This window comes from Haemaphysalis longicornis, unplaced genomic scaffold (genome assembly GCF_048455015.1).
Source record: "Haemaphysalis longicornis isolate Haplotype H1 unplaced genomic scaffold, Haemaphysalis longicornis Haplotype H1 scaffold_7, whole genome shotgun sequence".
Taxonomy (NCBI): Eukaryota; Metazoa; Arthropoda; class Arachnida; order Ixodida; family Ixodidae; genus Haemaphysalis; species Haemaphysalis longicornis.
Window position 1 is genome coordinate 166,048,525 of NW_027526422.1, and position 13,675 is coordinate 166,062,199.

At 42.4% G+C, this 13,675-nt stretch overlaps 1 protein-coding gene across 1 annotated transcript in view; it reads left to right on the forward strand.

The window, feature by feature from the left end:
• Window positions 1-13,675, forward strand: part of LOC144147191 (rifampicin phosphotransferase-like) — a 114,308-nt gene that overhangs the window by 44,961 nt on the left and 55,672 nt on the right. Inside the window, exons 4-12 of the mRNA XM_077679263.1 lie at window positions 265-312; window positions 2,498-2,608; window positions 2,986-3,101; window positions 4,087-4,139; window positions 4,671-4,723; window positions 6,288-6,403; window positions 8,161-8,329; window positions 11,008-11,090; window positions 12,844-12,959. Coding sequence (XP_077535389.1) covers window positions 265-312; window positions 2,498-2,608; window positions 2,986-3,101; window positions 4,087-4,139; window positions 4,671-4,723; window positions 6,288-6,403; window positions 8,161-8,329; window positions 11,008-11,090; window positions 12,844-12,959 — 865 coding nt within the window. The remainder of the gene's footprint in view (window positions 1-264; window positions 313-2,497; window positions 2,609-2,985; window positions 3,102-4,086; window positions 4,140-4,670; window positions 4,724-6,287; window positions 6,404-8,160; window positions 8,330-11,007; window positions 11,091-12,843; window positions 12,960-13,675) is intronic.

The window sequence follows — 13,675 nt, forward strand, 5'->3', positions numbered from 1 at the left end:
TTGTTTTTCCTAAATGGTGATTTGGTATGTTTTAGGTAGCTCCAGCTTCCAGGTTCAGCCTGTGACCATGTTTTACTAATGTTCTGCATTGCGCGAAGAGACATGCCACTCGGGGCGCTGTGCAGGGAAGCATTTGGAAATACACGTGCTGGAGTGTATGAGTTGAAAACGGATTGAACGGAGTCAAGCTTCTTTTTCTTGCTAACCACACTATGACCACTGCGTTATATTGTCAGTACTGAAATGGGTTTTTATTTGTTCTAGGTGCACTACCCAGGGAAACACACTGGTACACGTTCAACTCGGCCTTGTGTGAGTTACAGTAATTATGTAGTATTATAACTTTTGCTTCAAAAAATTATTTGCGGGTCTTGCTTTCTGCTGATTTAAGCGCGGATTATAACAATGTACGCATTCTTGTGCTTTCGAAATTGTTTTGAGGTGGATGTGTGCATGAGCTTTATAAGCTCTCTCTCTTATGGCTCTCATTTTTTGTTGGAGGTTGCGCTGAAATGTATTACGTAGACAGATGCACAAAAATGAAAACTTTGACAGGATGATGGTGCTGTCTTCATGCAAGAGTTTCATTTTCTGTGCCTCTGTTTCCGTAATACTTTTCAGTGCAACTTCCCAATGATGCTATACCAACTTACCTGACACCGATCTTAAACTTAGGATCTCTGTTATATCAATAAAATGTGCCACGAAGTTGGACTATACCTTTTAGGACACTATTACCCTTCCTGATGACAAAGCTTCTGACAGTTGTTGATAAACTACTGACATTAATATTGAACGCACTGCTGCAAACTAGTCGACGACTGTAAACGAAGACTGCAAGCAGATGCTGCAAAAGAATCCTGTGGGCATCAGCAAGCCATTCCCCTAAGTGAAAGCTGTCATCTGAAAAACTGTTTCACTTTGCCTGCATGAAATTAATGGATTGCCACTGGCTGGTTACGTTAAACTGCCAGTTATTTAGAAATAAAACAAAGTTGTTTTGCAGAGAATCCTCCCACCATGTGGCTGCAGCATAGCGGAATGCATAAAAATAAAGAAATAGCAGAAAAAATCTGCATAAACTCAGTGTGCAGAACATTTTTTAGAGACTCGCCAAGAGGACTGAAAATTCACGGGCTGAAGGTGGCTCAATAATTTTACCTGGAATGTTTTAAGCAGATTGAAGGCACGCATGCATTGCAAGCAGTGCCAAAAAAAGAAAAACGCTGCTCAAAAAATTGGCCGCGTATCTGCTCCTTTCGTTGCAAATGTCGTCAAAAGACGATAGTTTTTGTAGACATTTGCCTAGGAAATGCCCCGTTTTGCTGTCCCGCCCATCTCTCATGCTGTTCCTGTACCGTCGAGCTCATCCCAAGGCAAACACACCAAGGGTTCCCTCAGGCGATTTGAATTTACCGCGTTCCACTGCCACAGGCCGGGTTCCTCGATGCCAGCGCTGCAGTACGGCGCTGACGCGCGTGAATCGAGGCTGCCGACTTCACGGCTTATAAAACTGCGTGGCCGTGCTCAACGTGCGTTCAAAGCAGAACGTGGAACCTAGCTAGTGGAACAACTGATTTAGCCCTGCCCAATCCCCCTTTGTGGGTGCGTGCCAAAATCGTTAAGGACACCTTCGTCATCATCTTTCGTTGCGGTTGTCGCGGGATTTTTTATATGCCGCCTGGAAGTGGCGCGGGCAACAGCAGGCGGCGGTTTTCTGCAGTAGATTTAGAATACCATTTGCTATCGAAAAACCAAGCTTCCATAATTTTTTGTAATAAAGGAACACTGTAAATATCAATTGTGTACTAATTTCCTGTCTTATATTTGCGTAATGTCTTGTTCTTGTTCAACAAAGATGAAAAGTATGAACATTACACCAAACATGGGTAGATTTAGCTGTGACTATATAAGACTATTGCGCAGGCCTTGTTTTACTTTGGCCGGGTGGCTGAATCGAGTCACAGACAGACAGACAGACAGACAGACAGACAGGCAGACAGACAGACCAAAATTTCTGGGTATAAGTAGCCCAAGAAAGACTATCGTCTTTATTAATCGTGACACAGTTATATGGTAACTGAGAACCTCATGCTGTGGCACGGAATCGCAGTGCAAAAACAATATATTTAATGTCATGGATGTGGTTAGATGAGTTGCACTTAAGAAGCCTGGCCCATTCCCTTTCCGTGGCTTTGAATATAAAGGCGCCCATAATAATGGCATGAAAAGATTTATTGAACACTTTGTAGCTCTTGGCTATAGGAAAAAAAGTACCACTCCCTCACTAGAACAAAACTGGCCACCCTGATTTTCCATTTGGTCAAGCCCTTCTAATGATATCGTGAAGGCCTTGTCATGTGGTGCACATGGATAGAAGGCTAATAATAACAATTATATAAATATTCAACTTCGTCATGCCACCCACAATCATCTGAAAATTTATTTCAGTGCTAATTTAGGCAATATATCCCCAGCACGTGTGATTTCTGCGCAGATGTAAGACATCGTCTAATGTCATCGAGCATCAAGCCGATTTTCCAGCCAACTTTCTGGCTCGCCAACTGGCCAAGAACTGGACAAAGCATGGAGTCCCAAATGTGAACAGGTACAGCTGCGGTGTACTTGCTCAATTATGCTTTCGGATGAATATCTCTCTTCAACGAAGCTGTAAAAATGAGTGAACACAAAAATAGGCAAAATAGGGGCAACAAGCCGCCAGAACGTGTGTACGCAAACTGTAGCCCAGTGTAGCGCACTAGAAACCATACATCAACTTTATGTGTCTAGTTGCAATGGAGGCAGTGTAGTTATAGGTATTTTATTGCAATGACTGCATTGAAATGAACACAGCATGCACTGCCACACAGGTGGTTTTCAGCTTTGATAAGTTTTGTGGTCTGAGAGGTCAACATCATGCACACCACAATGATGCTACAAAGAATGAATTATGGCTATTTTCGACAACTGTTCTTTTAATCGCAGGCTTTTGGACGAGGTTGACAGCTACGCACAGCAGGTGTTCTGCACGGGTTCTGCCACCATTGACAGCGGGCCTGCTCAGGAACTTTTTCTTTGGGGCTTTCGAGTGAGGAGTAGGGGTGAGCGTTTTCTGCCCTCATGATATCGCATGCTTGGCGCATACATTACCTAGAAAACTCCTCCTGGACTAGCCATTCAAATTGAGTGCTGCCCTTGAACCAGATTTGTATACCCTGCTCATGTGCACTTGTGCGGTATGAAACCTCATTTGGAACGAATAAATTCTTCTCCTTTTAATTGCCTAAAATAAGAAAATATGTGATTATGTAGTGATACGGGAATTCTTATATTTTATTACAAGTTGATGTGCTAAAATTTCATTACATTCTTTAGGTGCTTAATACAGGCAGTCGATTAATTTCATGAACATACCTTTCGTTGTTCCCCTTTCAGTAATCTGTATGAAACCTCGTGTCAAACGAAATGAATTGTCCAGCGCTTACATGCCTAAAAGAAATGCATGATTAGACTATGATATGACAATTTTTTTAGCTGAACATTTGGGTGCTGAAAGTTGTTACATTTTTAAGTTGGGTGCTGAAAGTTGTTACAGTTGTTACATTTAGCCAATAAATTAATTTTCCCTTAATACCAATCGTTGTTACTCCTCGTGTGTATAGGAATCCTAATTTTTAAGAATCTTGCATGGGGCCTGGGTGTTGGACTGACATTTTTTCGAACACAATTTTTTCGTTCAAATTAAAGAGAGCTGCGTAAGGGTGTCGCTACCAACACAAGTGTTTAAAGTGACAGCACCAAATAGCGGCATTTTTGGGTGGTACGATGGAGACATACAAGTGCAGAAAACGTTTTTTAGGACCAATATAGCGGCAATGATATCATAGGTGTTGAGTACCAGTGGTCTCCTCAAGTGGTTGTGCAAAGAAACTGGTTTGCATTCAAAAAGCACTTCACCGATGCAGTTCACTATTGGTTTAGGGTAATGTAAATTGTCTTGGCTCCTAGGGCATTTTAACTGCAACATACACTTAGGAAACCGTCAGACATTATTATGACATGGGTTGATACTGTTATTCTTTTCAGAAAATGGAACCTTTCCCTTGCGATCCTTCGGTCACATTATGGGGAGGACAAAGGTCAGCACCCTTCAATGTTATTCTCCAATGGACGAGCATATCTAAATACCATCAGTACATCCATAGAAACTGTAAAAACGTGCAGAGTGCATCAGTCTCTGAACGTCTGATGTCGCAGGCAACAAAAAGCAATTTCAGTCAAGATAGAGAAGAAAACATTTCTCTAGAATAGAGGTCTCCCCTATAACTTGAACCATCACATTGCTTTCGAGTGAAATTTGCCTCACAAATGTCACCTAAGCTCTTACTTGGCAACACTTTTGTTTTGCATGGATAGTATTTGCGGCAATGATGATGCAAGAAAAAGTGCAATAATTGCTGAGCAGGCCGTTAATTTATGGTACATGTCTAGTAGGAAGCACTGAGGGCATGTTTGTGTATCCGCATTGTGGAATACTTGAGAAACAACCACGCGGTGGTTCACTCAGTGCTCACCGGACATAGTTTTCTATTGTACACGTGATTGCGTAACAGCATTTTTAATTTCCAGCCATGCCTGGTTCAATGAAACATTTGATTTCTCTTTTTTAGAGTGGAATTTGCTTCTACCTTCGAGACGTCGGAATCCATGGCATTGCAGATAGGTACAATGTTACTTGCCTCAGTTTATTTGTGACCTTCCAACTAAAGCATGCGGTGGTTACAGAATAGCGAAAAGTACCTTTGAAAGTGATGAGAGTTGATGAAAGTATAAGCATTGACATAGTCTTAGATAATACAGCTTGTGAGGAAATCAAAGTAGCATGCAAGACTACCACAAAAAAGCAGACCATCCCATTACATAGCAGGTATCCCGCATTTCCCCGAGGGGAAGAATGTGAAAGTGCGAATGCACGAGTTGAATTTCCGCGGTTCGGTAATGTTCGCGAAAGAGAGATCAAACACACACACACAACTACAAAGAAAGAAAGATGCATTTAAGCGGGTGCATTAGCCCTTCTCACGCCCGATTCCTTGCCAATCCCCCACGTGGGTATGTGCCATGTCAGCGGCCAGGCAGCGCGCGCCCATCTCCCCCCATTGCCAAGGAAGACGAGGAGATTCCTGGCCAATCCCCCACGTGGGTATGTGATGCGGACATCGCCGGTGGACGCAGGTTCAGGGTCGCTTAAGAAGTGCATTGCACTTAAAAAGCAGACCATCCCATTACAAAGCAGGTATTTGGGTAGCCAGGTTTAGTGTATATTTACCTTGTTTAAACTATAGGATCACCTTTGAGAGTACTGAAGAAATGTCTGAGTCGAATTTGCAGCACAAGACAGCACTACGAATTGGTACCCGCTGCGGTGGCTCAGTAGCTAAGGCGCTGCGATGCTGAGCACGAGGTCGCGGGTTCGATTCCCGGCCGCGGTGGCCGCTTTTCTGATGGAGGCGAAAAGCAAAAACGCTCGTGTGTACGAGATTTAGGCGCACGTTAAAGATCCCCAGGTGGTCAAAATTAATCCGGAGCCCTCCACTACGGCGCGCCTCATCGCCTGCGTTGCGTCGGCGCGTTAAACCCTACAATCAATCAAATCAATCAACTATGAATTGGTGTATTTACGCGTTTTTTATCATTATCATTCGGTGACCTGCCCACAATCTTTAGCACGTTGCACAGAGCTATAGTTCTGTGATGAGAATCTAAAAGCTCAAAATGTTGGGGCAAGGAGTAAATACTAGTGCGAAAACATTATGCTTCAAAACAATGTGACAGCATCTGGAAAAACATCCTGCGTATCTAATAATAGATGCAAAAGACAACACTACTCATCAACGCTGTCGCATTGCGCTTCCCTAATGAGAAAAGAAGCACACAACTATGCTCATTATTGTAAAGTGAGTGATCCCACCTACTTTGAACACCCATTAATGCTGTAAACAATGCAGCTTGGCATTAGGTATGCTTAAAATATCGCAGCTTATTCTTATAAGTTCCAATAATGGTGAAGCAGTAGTAAAGCCCCTCTACGGTTTTGTAGTTACAACATTGAATTGGTTGTGTGTATGGTATTTTGTGACATATTTATTCTTAAGAATCCTCGAGCAGTACTAACATCTAAAGGTGTATTTAAAAAATGAAATGAAAATAATTGTTCTACCTGCTTGTAGCTGTAACATTTTCAGTGCAAACTCTGCAGCTCGCAAATACCATTTCTGAATATCCAGATACCAGACAGGTATGGTAGGACTACCATCGACGGAGATTGGCCCAATAACTGACTGCTCTGCACAACTCATGGCGGATGGGACGAGCTTCAAGAAGAATTTCTCCTTGGAGTTTGGTAAGAAGTCTAAGTGATGCTGCATCATTTACAGTGCATGCGGGACACTTTTGCATCACGCGTATAATACGGCGACGTGAAACAAACAAAAAATAAAATTTAAATTGACGATGGTGACGGGATTGGAACTCCAGCGACATCTGGAATGCACATATTGGATACAAAGTTAGAGACTATTCCGCCTGAGTGGCAACTTTAAACTAAGAGAAATACTTTTTGGTTTAAATGCTCCTATCAAATTTGCTTTCAGTTTGCATTCAGATTTTAGGGTGGTTTGGCATCAGTGTTCTGCTTAGGAACAACCCGAAGGATATATTGTGCCAAAATGTTTTTATAGAATCTTTATACACACATTTTGACTCATCTGCTAATCATGATGTGGGCTTCTTTTCATTGTGCACGTGCTTGCACATGATATTTGTCACAGAGGGATCTCGGGCGGGGCTGTGTAAGGCACAAAATTGTGCTATACTGCAGTGTCAAGTTATTGCTGTAAAACGGAACAGAACAAATCTGGTCAGCCACTTCAAAAACTCAAGACGGACGAAACAGAGAACAAGACATAGAAAGAGGCTTGCAGTTCTGTCAGTTTTCCTCTCCTTTCATGTTATGTAGTTTCCATAACTATAATGACGTTTTTGTCGGCACAGCCTGTCTACGATGAAGTAGAGTCTAAAAACAAAGTGACATTATAAAACTGGGTTATATAAACATCTTGTACCCCTCCATGTCTCCCCCTTGGCGTCTGCAATCTTATAGAGATCCATATGTGCTTCCACCGCTCTTTCACTCCAATTAACTGATGCGCATGGTGACAAGCGGCTGGAACCGGCCACGAGAAATTTCAAATGTAGTTTGCAAATTCGTGCAATCAGATGTTTACTGGGTTTATTTTTAATTGGGATGCATTTGAGTTTGTTTGTATTCATAATGTTGGCCTTCCAGTGGTTCTTGAAAAGATAATTGCTAATTGTTTGCTATTTTGCTGAAGCTGACAATGCCCTTGAACAGACGCGAACTAGGTAAATGAGACCACCACCAACAGCAGTGCACGGGCTGCTTCTGGTTACGGAAAGGGCTACCAAGTGTCACGTAGAACCAGCCGGCTTACAGGGCACGGATTGCAGTTATCACACTCATGGTGATTTCACTGGCACTGGAAATATGAGTTGCTCACAGACACACCAAATAAAAATGATTTTCAAAATGTTTCCATTGCGGCTGGCTGCAAACATTACTGTAAGGCATCTTCAGAAACTAATGGAGCGAATTATAATTTTTTAGCATTCTGAATTTGGTGTCAGTACTCCTTTAAAGTAATCGAGACACCTATATGCTGCCTTTTCATGTCTGGTTTTCCTCATAGCCGTTATGTTGTGCAAAACGTCAATGTTAAAAGAAGTCATATGTCAAGAAATTGAAGAACTTAAACGTAAAAGTCATGCACCGAAGCTGCCTCGTTTCATTACCAACAAGGTTTGGTAAAAATGACAAAAGAATGCGGTTTAGGGCGCGGGAGAGGGGAACAGCGTTTGGGAAGGCTTCATGGAGCCCTGAAACGACATTGCAGACCCTCTGGGTTCCAGTGGTATTCAGTACTCTGATATTTTGGGTTCCAGCGGTATTCAGTATTTTTGTGCACAAATCACAGCATAACATAATTTACAAATAACTGGAGTACATGCAGAAATGCATTGGATGTTCCTTTATTTTAATTTGTTTCTGCACTTCACAAAAAAATTTCTTTTTTTCGCCAGGTCCGGGGAAGGACTTGTTCAGATACGAGATTCGCACCGACTATGACCCCATGGACGAGCAGTCGCTCCGAACGCAGTGGAATGGCCGGTCGTGTGAAGTGAAGCTGAGCTGGTGGCCGTGCATGGTTAACGAGTACGCCGCCTGCCTGCTCCATTTGTCTGGCCCCAGGTAACATGGAGTGCCTCATTCTGCGCACTTTTTGCAAGAGCCAGCAGTATCGTGCGAATGCGAACAGACAGAAATGAGACAAGCTTTTTAACATTGGAAAAATGGGGCCATAGTGGCTGTCATACCTTACAATGCATCAAAACATCAGCATAAATATCGGGTATATATAGGGCAGCCATGTGTCCGAACGTTTTTCTAACAAGTGAACATTGACTTTGACCTTGAAAGGAAAAGAGCACAAGTGCTACCAAAATAATTTTAAATAGTTGAAAAAGCATTTCAAGTTTCAAATGTGTTGCCTTGGAGTTCCTCTGGATGTCATCTTTACTACTGCACACAAACGCCTTGCTGGGAAGGCCTTTTTTGCATGTGCACTGTAAGAAGCATGATATGGAAAGAGGATAGCCTAAAAGGTTTTTTAAGTTCGTCATTGGACTCCATGCATCTCTATTAGGTGGTATACACCAAGCCTCTTTAAAGTGGGCTTCATTGCAATACACAAAGAGATTACCACAATTGCAGGGAAGACATGCGGAATTATTATACAGAATTGCTGAGAAGACAGTGGGAAGTATTATACAGAATTGCTTAGAAGTCATTGTTTTAGAGCAATAGAAGGAACTCTGTTTTCTTAGTATGAAAGCCTCCATGCCTTTTATTACTAGTATTTTTGTAAGCGGTGAAAGTGCAACACTTCAGGAATTAGGGACGGAAAGTAGGGTTTAAGCCCACCTCTAAATGCTCAAAGTGACACTAAAGGGTGAATGAGGTTTTGTTTTAACTCTTGATCGTGCGTTTTGTGGCTCTCTCGTCTGTTGTTCCACGAGCAACGATGCTTTAGTTGCTGAGGAATAATGAAACAAAGCTGGCATTTTTCTCACCCGCTTGTTTTACGTCGCCGAGCCATGGTCGACGACGGCAACAATTCTCTCGCCGACACGGCTGGCTTTCACGTTCTTTGTTTGTCACCGGGCAAACGAGAAATGCTTTTCATCGCTTCAGAAGCGGGTATGCACGCCTACACTGGACACCCAAACTTTGTTACTCCGGCCACGAACGAAGAAGCCACAAGATTCATTTCAAGTATCGTGCAAGAGCGGCTGCGCGGCTAGGCGTCGCTGAAGTACCTGATGCCTTCATTTCACCTGGTCTCGCGATTACGTCCATCTCATATTATCTTCTCACACGCGACGTACCAACGTGGCGCAAAATACACTCTTTCTTCCCGTAGGTGTCTCGAGAGTACTCGTGGCCGAGGCTCTGCCCGGCCCAAACATAACGAAGGTTGAGCTATGCGCGGACGATATATATATTATTTATTACCATCGTATCGCAGCGAGGGGAACACTACAAGTTTGGATTGGTCGGATAACCCTTGCAGTTGGTACCCTAGCCTTTTACGAACGATTTTCAACCCGGGCGCGGGCACACCTTACCACTAGCAACATCCGCGCAGAGAATGGATTTCAAGCTGGTCGCTTAAACACCTGCAGTGCATCTTGTGCCTTTTGCGCTTCCGGCCGGAAAACGTTCCTTGCAGAAGCTCGGGAAGTTCACTGTGGTAGGTTATTGACTGATAATTGCACATAAATGCTTTTCCACATGCTTTCCCAAAACAAACTGAAAGCTTGCATTGGCTCACAAGCATGAGGGAAGCAGCCTGTCTTAGAGTGCATAAAATCTGTTGTTGGCATTTTTTAAATTACATTAGCTCAAATGTAAGCTTTATTTTACATTTACTTCGCGTGTCAACCATTTCGGAGCTGTTTATTTCAGTCAAAACAATTATAGATGCTCTTCCTATGAGCTCGTGCCGGGCACAAATATTGAGACGTCACAAACCATAGTACCCAAAAGCATGCGGGAAGTTGGCACCTGTTTTCACGTTTATGGCATTTTCTGCCTTATTAAACAACAGCGAGTTGCGGTAATGGTGAATTTAGATTTTCAGAACGTTAATCTATCGATACCGACCAACTTGTTTCCACCCCTAAGTGTCTCTTTGAGCGTTTAAGGAAAACATTTCAATAAAATGGCATCATTTATAGTGTGTTGCCTACAAATGACCTTGCACAAATCACCACTAAGAGCATGGTTTCTACAGTGACAAGCGTGATTAATAATAAAAGTAAAAATAAAATGAGTTTGAATAAACCACATCGTTTTAATGTGCAGATCTAGCCTCATCTTTGAAGGTTTTCTTGTTATTTTCCGCTCTGCACACCTTTAACTTAGCAGGCCTTCTTTTTTTACATATCTTGTTTCGTAATATCATGACTCGTTTAACCATCCGGTCGGATGGATTATTTACATGTAGCTCTTTTGATTTGCTGGATATTTCTATTACTGGTTATTTTTACTCTTTAGGCCTCTTTATCAAAATTAAAACTTCCCCAAGCGGCATCTAGTGACTAAGTTCTCCTGACCTATTTTATCTCGATGTGGTTGTCAGAAGGCTAGTGGATCTGCTCACTCCTTACCTCTCTTGACTCTGGATTTCTTGACTACTAGACAGGCTTCAGTGCCTGCTAAGGAACAAAAGAGCCTGTCTTTTATGGGGTCATAAAACTCTGCACCTCGGTGAAGTTAGCAATGTAAACACACGTGGAGACATTAATGGAAGGACGACACATTTTGATAAAGTGTTTCTGGCTTATATTTTTTGTTCGATTTTTCAGCCCTATCGATACAGCAAACAGCACAGTGTCACGAGATCACTGCCTCACACCATCCCCAGAGCTCAACAAACACTCACCAACAGGTGAGCATATTTGTAGATTGGAAAAATGTGTTGTGAACTTCCTGGATGCTGGTTGACAGGTAATTGAGCAATCGTGAGGGCGTCTTTCATTCTGCATTCTTAAGTCAAAATAGCTGATTTGGCTGCCTCCGGAAAGAGAGGCGCTTGAACTGACACTTTCTTTATTTCTTTCAGTGATGCTCAAGACATGCGATTCTTCTTTTCTGTCTTGCACATGCAAATTTTAATCACATTTTAAAATGAGGGGGTCATGGTGGATTGTACTTCAATACATGCACTGTGTTAACAGAAGTCGGGAACACAGTCCACACATTTCCTTTACTGAAATGATGTCGATTGACGATGACATTGTTTAGGCTGCTCCTGCAAGCCACATAATGCCCTCCCCTATTCCCACTCCAGTCACAGTCCACTGCTCCCACTCATTTTTTCCATTCGCCTCATGCCTTCCTTGATGCACATCCCCCATGTGCGGGTTACTGGTCACTTGTGGGTCACAAGTCACAGGACTCATCAGCGACCAATGGGTAACCCACGAAGGGGTCACTGATTGGGCACCACTGCTTGGTAGCCGGTTCCCGTAAAATTTCCAGTGAGCCAGAAACCCACTACCTAGGTAACCTTGAAATAAATTTTGTTGATGATTTAGCTATTGCCCACAGCAGACAGGAACGCCAAAATTTTTGCATTTTCCAAGGCATCCGGGACTAAGGACGCCAACCATCGGGCATTTCTAATATCAGCACCTCGACTCAGACAAATAAAGTTTATTCATCATCATCCTACCTAGCCGAAGGAAAATTGGTCATAAAGCTGGATGCTGTGCAGAATACGTATGTATTCTTGGTTCCGTCGAGACCATGTTCCAAAAGTAAGGAATTCATCGTACTAGCGAACATTAAGACAGGAACAAATCTATAGAGGAGACCAAACATGCGCTAGAATTTCAACTCAGTTTATCCCACAGAAACAGGAAAACACCAAAATGTACATGATATTAGAAAGGATTATCATAAAAATTCAGCGAAAACAAACAAAACAGTATCCCTCGCATCACAGGCCACATTACAGCACATGGCGTAAATTAAACCCACAAGTGTGTACATCATTTATCTATGCTATACACACGTGTGGGTTTAATTAACACGCTAATGTTCTTTATGAGACGTTATATAACGTGTTTCGACCTTTATAAAAATATACATTTTTTGATCGGAATTTCTTAGGGGCTTCATGTGGCACAGCAAAGAAACAAAATGTTGCCTATGTTGAATCATGCCCACCCAAGTAAGAACGGAACACCCTAGTGGTAGCTGCAATTAGAACACAAGGTAGCGGTGACAGATTTTTCTATAGTATGTGTAATATGAGATTCGGTGCCCCAGGTACAATTTGAACCCCCAAACAATATAAAAAGTTCTGATTACGATTGGCCATGCCTCGGCACCACTACGTGCTGCATCGTATCGTATATCCCTATCAGCAGTGCATCATTTTGAACACTGCTCTATTTCATATTAGTATAAAGATTGTTGTGCCAATCCGTAAAGGTGCAATTTTTTGGGTGACGAAAGGGCAATGGCTTTTAGGCATACGAAACAAAACAGCATGGTAAGAAATTAAACCAAGAACTCCAGGATAGCAAACAATTTAGAAGTTAGGGCGAAGGGGAAGGCAGATTGAAAAACAGATGTCTTTGTTAAAGAGGTTGCGTGATTTGTAAGATCCCAATTGTTATGTTTCAATTAAACAGGAAGGTGCCGAGATACGCTGTCCCTGGACGATGCACAAAGTCAATGTTCGCAATTCACTGGCGGCAAGGGGGCTTCACTGGCTGCGCTCACGCACCTCGCAAAGAATGGCTTACAGGTAAGGAAGACCTGCAGCTTTGAAAGCTTTGTGCTAGGAAAAAAATGGTAGCAATGCCTTGGTAACAATTCGAAAAGCAGCTTCTACAACTGCATGAGAATTAGGGAAACATTGTTTTTTGGTCACCACTTCTAAAAATAGGCCAGCATGTATTCATCATTTACCATCTATCAGAATCAGAGAGTAGTCTTTGCGCGTGGAATAAGTTAGCCATCAATCGGGACAGAATATTTTTTTGAACTGTAAAGGAAACCGCTGATATCGCACGTCACAATGAAAAATCTTTTGTGGTATGTTCACATTTCAAAAGTTGCTTCTGTGCTGAGTGAAATTGTTTGGAATTTTTTTAGAGATTTCAAATCTACTCCCTGTTTGGTTAAAAGTGTCTATGTTTAATGCCCTGTTTTTTTCAAGACTTTCTTATTGTAGTCTTGCTTGGTGTACGACATCTCCAAATTACCAAAATATATTTGTCCTGCATAAACGAGCCTTGCGTGCTATTGAGGGATATTATGGTGCACCACAAAAGTTACGTACGCAACCCTTGTTTGCTAAACACTGCATATTAAAAGCCGACCAAGGGTATTATCTGCGGCTGCTTTCATACATTACCGGGATTAATTGTATTCTTTTTCTGATAGCAACATAGGTTACAGTCTTCGCGTGGTACAACTAAGAGTTCCGTGAATGCGGACGATTTATGGGGAACAAAAGCT